Raw genomic sequence first — 7,193 nt, 5'->3', positions numbered from 1 at the left:
TTAATTAATTTTGATCCTTCGTCCGTGTTTGCTAGTGAAATCGCAATTATAGAATATAATCGAATGAAAAGAATAGGTAAACCAGAATCAGAAATAATCGCTATTTCGAAACAACCTTATCGTAAAGTTAAAGATGTTTCGTGGACATTGTCAAAAATAATTACTTCCGTTCAAGAATCAGGTCAAAAAGAAGCTCCAATAAAAAGAACTGCTTGGATTATACGCGGTTTTCAAAATATAGACAAAGTTTCATGCTATGCAAATGCAACATTACAATGTTTATTGAACTTGTATACTTTTAGAAAGGAATTATTAAATTACGATAAACTTGATGTTTTAAATTTGTTTGCGCATCAATACGAACATGGAACGTCTAATTTGAACACATATGATATACGGCAATCTTTAGGAGAATATTTTTCGACTATTATTAAACGAAATGCTTTAGAATTTCTTACAGCTCTATGTACAAAATATGATTATATAAAGAGTATGGTAGAACATAAAGTTATATGTAATTATCGATGCAATTCGTGTGGTAATACAAAAGTTATCACTAATAATAATGTTATTCTTTCATTATCTATTAACAATCTGAAGAAAAAAAGTTATAATCTTAATGATTTATTGAAAACTACGTTTTCATCATTTTGGTGTCAGACATTTGATAAATTATGTGAATGTTGTGGAAGAAATGATGTATTATTTAAAAGTGAATTACTTCCGCCGAAAGAGATACTTATTATCAACTTAACATCATTTTCTTCAGAGGATGGTAAATCAGAAAAGATACCACAAAAATTTAGTTTATGTGCTGTCTCTACAACGAAAATAATAATAGCTGGACAGACATATAAAGTTATGAGTGCTATATTTCATTACGGTTCGTGTATCGATGAGGGTCATTATACAAGCATTTGTAAAGAGGGAACATCTTGGATGGAAATCAATGATGCACAAGTTATAAAAAGACAATGGCTTAGAGGTGCTACAGATATTTCTATATTATTTTTACAGAAAAATATTAGCAAGAATATATAACAAGCCACATGTATTTAATATGTATAAAACATAATAATTTATACCAAGTTAAATTCTATCCACGTAAAAAAACTAAAAAATTTACCTTTTTAAAAAAGGTAGAAAATGCGCTAAGAGTGCGTGCTTCTGATAAAAAAAACCGTTTGGGCCAGTTTCACCAACCCCAATTACTTAATCGGTTGTAGAATCAACTAATTATATTTGCTGTTTAATAGACCATGATGTAAACTAAAACTCATGTAATACTATCTTTACCAAGTTAAATTCTACAATTGTATATAAACTTAACTTTTTTAATAAAATAAAATAAAATTGACATATCTCTCTCTAAGAAAGTAATTGTTCCGGAATAGGATAAGTTTCGCGCTACAAAAGCCGAATAAAGGATCGATTGCGCCATCCATCGATTCTGTCCGTGAATCTTTCGTCGCACTCACCGCGCCGTCTTGCGAATATCATTACTACAATTTCGCCGCATATTTGGAAACCGATGTCGCTGTCGTCCTGCCGATTCGTCGCGCTAATCGCGCAGCGCGATTCTCCCCTCAGACACAAATCAGTACTTGCCGTGTCAAGTCGTGCTCTCAATTACTCGACGAAAGCCGCAGCTTTCCTTCTACGTGTTCGCTACCGCGACTCGTTACTTTGTTCTTCTCATCACGGCTACCGTCGTGGATGAGTATCGGCGTATTAACAGCAGTTAATCGCCTCTTTCGTCGTGCCACGCGAATAACACTGCGTTTACAGTGAATAAAGCTTGCTTACAACAAGTGAAAAGAGGAGTGCTCAGTGGTCTCATCCTTCCAGTCCACTAATCCATTCCGTCATTCGAGATCTCAGTCGAGATCGAAACAGCGATTCACACAAGCACGAACATTCTGGTCCTTCGAGCCGGATTCGTGGCGGATAAACAGCAAGGGACATTGTGACTCTTCGTTCACTTTCGTGAACGTAAGTGACGTGGCACATCGCAAGATTTCCGTTTCGAGCATACTAAGTTACGGAAACCTCTCAAAATCATAATGGAAGAATTACTATCGCAGCAGCGATTAGCTATGCGCTCTGTCACACGCGCATTGGAAAACTTTAAGAAGATCGGCCGTGCAAATCACACGTACGGCATAGTTCGGAATCGCCTTCAAACTCTCAAGGAGACTTACGCTCGATGCGAGCTCCTGCACGCACAACTGCTCAAAGTCGCCACCAAGGAACAAAAGGATACCGAGAAATACTTCAAGGAGGATGTCTACATCGAATTGGAGGACGCCTATCTCGCAGCATCGGACTACATCTCCGACGCCCTCGCCTCTCTCGAAGCAGATCAAGCGCCATCAAGTCCAGGGTTATCCGTGAGTCAATCACAGAAATCCGAAAAATCTCTTACATTACCGCGCATTAATTTGCCGAAATTCTCCGGCGATTTACGGGAATGGGAAACGTTTCGCGATCAATTCCGCTCCATGATTATCGATCATGCCGAGTTGTCGAATGTTACGCGCTTGCAATACCTTTATTCATGTTTAAAGGACGAAGCACGCGACGCGTTGCGTAATCTCCCTTTGACCGAAGCTAATTTTAAAATCGCGTGGAATGTACTGCTCGCGCGTTACGATGATAAACGTCGATTAGTGTCGGAACATATTCATACGCTTCATACGCTACCGGCCGTTAATACCGATTCCGCGCAGGATCTTATGTCGCTTCGAGATAAAGCTAATATGTCAATTCAAGCGTTAAAAAATCTCGGTCGTCCAGTTGAGTGGTGGGACGATTTGCTCGTCTATCTAGTCGTGCAAAAATTAAATAAAGCCACGCGTAAAGCATGGGAATTACATTTAGGCGATAAAACGGAATATCCGTCGTATACGGATCTTCATAACTTTCTCGCATCGCGAATTCGAGCGTTCGAGAATATTCCAACGACCAGTACGGTCAAAACAAAACCGAGCAAGTCGTCCGTGCAAAGTCACACGACGACCGCTACCGGAGCTCATTGTCCGCTTTGTAAACAAGATCATTTCTTGTCAGTATGTCCTGATTTCAAGAAGAAACAGGTTAACGAGCGTCGCGATCTTATTGTCAAATTTAAACGATGTCTCAACTGTTTAAGCGCTCGACATTTCGCGAACACATGTCCGAGTAAACATAACTGTCGTCAATGCCAACAAAGGCATCATACGATGCTTCACGAAGCGACGACATCAAGCGCGACCGAGAATTCCCTTGAATCCAACGAAACGAATACGTCAAATGAAAACAACGTCGTTTCACATTTAATTACGAAAACAACATTTGACAAATCTCGTGTTCTATTAGCTACCGCGCGGATTCAGGTGTGTTCTTCGTCTGGTCGCACAGATGTCATACGCGCATTGTTAGATCAAGGATCTGTCACTAGTTTAATTAGTGAAAATCTCGCTCAACGGCTACGGTTATCGCGAACACGCGTTGCTGTCTCGGTTACCGGAATCGGTGAAACGCAATCCGTCGCACGACATGCTGCTCTTATTTCGGTATCATCTAAGACCGGCAAGGGTCCGTCATACTCAACGACCGCAATTATTATGCGCTCTCTGACTAAATACACGCCGCCTAAAATAGCATATCAAATCTCTCTCGCTCATTTAAGCGGCCTGCCATGGGCTGATCCGCAGCCCTCAAGTGCCGATCCGATCGAAATGATCATCGGCGCTGATCTATACGGTGCTGTTCTGTTACCGGGCCTGTGCTCAGGTTCCTCTAATCAGCCAACAGCTCAGAATTCCATTTTCGGCTGGATCATGTCTGGTCCGATTTCGACGAGTTCGTCTTCAAACATGTCTAACGTGACAGTTAATCATACCACGTTGCACGACAATCTCGATGACGAAATTCGTCAGTTCTGGGAAGTCGAAGAACTTCCGCAAGTATCATACCTCACTCCTGAGGAACAACGTTGTGAGGAACATTTCCGAGCAACTCATTCTCGTGACTCTAATGGACGGTACGTCGTACGGCTACCGTTCAAAGCCAATCCTCCGATTGCAATAGGCGAATCTCGTCACATCGCCTCATCACTTCTTTCACGGCTTGAAGGCCGTCTTCAAAATAAAAGGGATATCGCATCCGAATATCGAGAGTTCCTACTGGAATACGAAAATCTCGGTCATATGAAGAAAGTAGACGAACCCGTCTCTGCTTCACAATCAGTTTACATCCCGCATCATGCGGTGATTCGCGAGCATAGCAGCACCACGCGGTTGCGCGTCGTGTTCAATGCATCTCAGTCGACATCGAACGGCTCTTCACTTAACGATCATCTCATGATCGGTCCTAAGTTACAAACCGACCTTCGTTCGGTAATTCTTCGATGGCGACAACATCGTTATGTTTTCACTGCCGATATCGCAAAAATGTATAGGCAGATTCAAGTCGATCCGCGCGATCAAGATTATCAGCGCATCTTATGGCGCTCTTCATCAGCCGAAGCGGTGCAAGACTACCGCTTGCTTACTGTTACTTACGGTATGGCGTGTGCTCCATACCTCGCTCTTCGCACGATTCAGCAATTGACGCAAGACGAAGGCGCTCAATTTCCTCTTGCTCAATCAGTTTTACGCAATCAAATCTATGTAGATGATTGCATCTTCGGCGCGGATGACAAGCCGCTTGCAAGGCAAATCCGCAATCAATTAATTTCATTGTTACAAAAAGGTGGATTCCTCCTCCGTAAGTGGGCAAGCAACTGCCCTACGTTACTCAACGACCTACCGGTCAATGAAAAGAGTCTCAGTTAAGGCAAAATTCTGCAAAGCGACGAAAGTTTCAAAGTCTTAGGCGTCACGTGGCTCCCTGCAACCGATACATTTCAATTCTCAGTCGAAGTTACCACGTCGATCCCAGATTCTAAACGGAAAATTCTGTCTACTATAGCAAAATTATTAGACCCGCTCGGGTGGCTTGCTCCGGTCATAATTACTGCAAAAATTATCATGCAACAATTGTGGGCTACTAAGTGTTCGTGGGATGATCCAATTCCACCCCCTCTCATGCAAAAATGGCACAATTATCACACGCAGCTAATTCAACTGCGTAATATCTCTTTGCCACGATGGACTGCCTTCGGTTCCGACACAAGTCACTGTGAGCTTCACGGCTTCGCTGACGCATCGTCCGTCGCATACGCCGCTGTCATATATCTTAAAGTGATCTCGCTCATGGGATCAGTTACTGTTTCGCTATTATTAGCAAAATCAAAAGTCGCGCCTCTTAAGCCCTTGACAATTCCAAGACTCGAACTATGCGCTGCTGCGCTTTTAGCACGAACAATGTCGTTTGCCAGAACGACATTAGAACTTTCGACAATTCCATGTCATTGCTGGACGGATTCAACCGTCACTCTCGCTTGGCTACGCCAATCTCCATCTCGATGGAAAACGTTTGTCGCGCATCGCGTGAACGATGTGCAAACTCTAATACCTGATGCCAAGTGGCATCATGTTCCGACTCATCAGAATCCCGCGGATCTAGCATCACGCGGAGTTACCGCTTCCTCGTTCGCGGAGAGCTCACTGTGGTGGCAAGGCCCCGAGTGGCTCAAGCTTCCTTCAAGTATGTGGCCGAATGAATCTCGGCAAGATTACGACACCTCGCTCGAAAAACGTTCGACCCTTGTCGTACAAACTCTCGATATCGAATCTCAATGGGACTTAGCTTCCCGCTATTCTTCATGGCCGAAGCTTCTTCGCATAACGGCCTATCTAATCCGCTTTATTAATAAGCTTCGAAATCGTATATACAAAAAGCGGTCGTCAACCGACGAATCCGACTCTATTCCATCCGATATAATTTCGGTGGACGAATACAAACACGCGCGACTATTTTGGTTACGCGTCATTCAACAAAATCTTTTTCTCGATGATGTGCGTCGATTAAAAAATTCGAAACCCGTAGCGAAAACTAGCAAACTAATCTCACTTAATCCATTCTTGGATGACGATGATTTAATTCGCGTAGGCGGTCGATTACGAAAATCCGACCTTTCATATAACGCTAAATGTCCTCTCATTCTAGCAGCACATCCACTCGTTACGTTGATAATTCAACACGCTCATCTGCGTTCGCTCCACGCGGGCACGCAACTAACATTATGTGTTTTACGCGAAGAATTTTGGATTCTTCGCGCTCGTCAAACGGTTCGAGCCGTCTTGTATCGTTGCATTACTTGCACGCGCGAAAAGGCGGTTATCCCCAGTGAACTCATGGGCGATCTCCCGCCAATGCGCATTCGACAAGTCGATCGCGCATTCTTACATTGCGGACTTGACTATGCCGGGCCCGTTCCTGTCAGATTAAATTCAGGCCGTGGATACAAATCTCAGAAGGCCTACATTGCCGTATTCGTCTGTATGACGACGCGCGCAATACATCTCGATTTAGTCAGCGATTATACTACCGCCGCGTTTCTCGCAGCATACGCGCGCTTCTGCTCTCGGCGCGGGATGCCGACCGATTTATATTCCGATAACGCAAAGAATTTTCGCGGAGCTGATCGCGAATTGAAAGCTGCAATTCATGCAGCAAAACAAGATTCAAACTTGCGAAGCAAACTGTCGTGCGACGGTGTCCGTTGGCACTTCATTCCCCCTTCCGCGCCTCACTTCGGAGGCCTATGGGAAGCCGGCGTTCGCAGCGTCAAATATCATCTCAAACGCGTTATCGGTTCACACACACTGACATTCGAAGAGCTTACGACGCTGCTCTATCAAATCGAAGCGTGCCTCAACTCACGTCCGATAGCTCCGATGTCAGATAATCTTGATGATTATTCATGTCTGACACCGGGTCATTTCTTAATTGGTAGCGCTCTCACAACGCCGCCATCTCCTACGCTACTAGAAACAAAAGAAGCGCGTCTGACTCGTTGGCAACTCGTGAAGCAAAAAGGCGAAGTTATTTGGAAAGCATGGTCAAATGATTATTTAACCGGATTACAACAGCGCTCAAAATGGCGCGTCGCTCAAAAACTCGCTCGAGTCGCACGCTTAGTTCTTTTGCGCGATCCCCTTGCACCACCGTGCAAATGGGAACTCGGTCGAATCATTGAATGCCACACCGGAGACGACGGATTAACGCGCGTCGTCACTGTGAAAACGTCAAAATCGACGTATAAA

At 43.8% G+C, this 7,193-nt stretch overlaps 1 protein-coding gene across 1 annotated transcript; it reads left to right on the top strand.

The window, feature by feature from the left end:
• Positions 1–2,063: 2,063 nt before the first annotated feature.
• On the top strand, positions 2,064–4,817 carry LOC108779578 (uncharacterized). Its single transcript, XM_018547019.1, has one exon. It carries the CDS (start codon positions 2,064–2,066, stop codon positions 4,815–4,817), a length of 2,754 nt encoding a protein of 917 aa, XP_018402521.1.
• Positions 4,818–7,193: the final 2,376 nt, after the last annotated feature.

Source organism: Cyphomyrmex costatus, unplaced genomic scaffold, assembly GCF_001594065.2.
Source record: "Cyphomyrmex costatus isolate MS0001 unplaced genomic scaffold, Ccosl1.0 scaffold1200, whole genome shotgun sequence".
In the NCBI taxonomy this organism is placed as follows: domain Eukaryota; kingdom Metazoa; phylum Arthropoda; class Insecta; order Hymenoptera; family Formicidae; genus Cyphomyrmex; species Cyphomyrmex costatus.
The sequence above is the reverse complement of the archived record's forward strand: the minus strand, read 5'-3'. Positions and strand labels throughout refer to the sequence as shown.

Bases quoted from the DNA above. Each gene is read 5' to 3' on its own strand.
- LOC108779578 (XM_018547019.1), top strand. From the start codon at position 2,064: ATGGAAGAATTACTATCGCAGCAGCGATTAGCTATGCGCTCTGTCACA.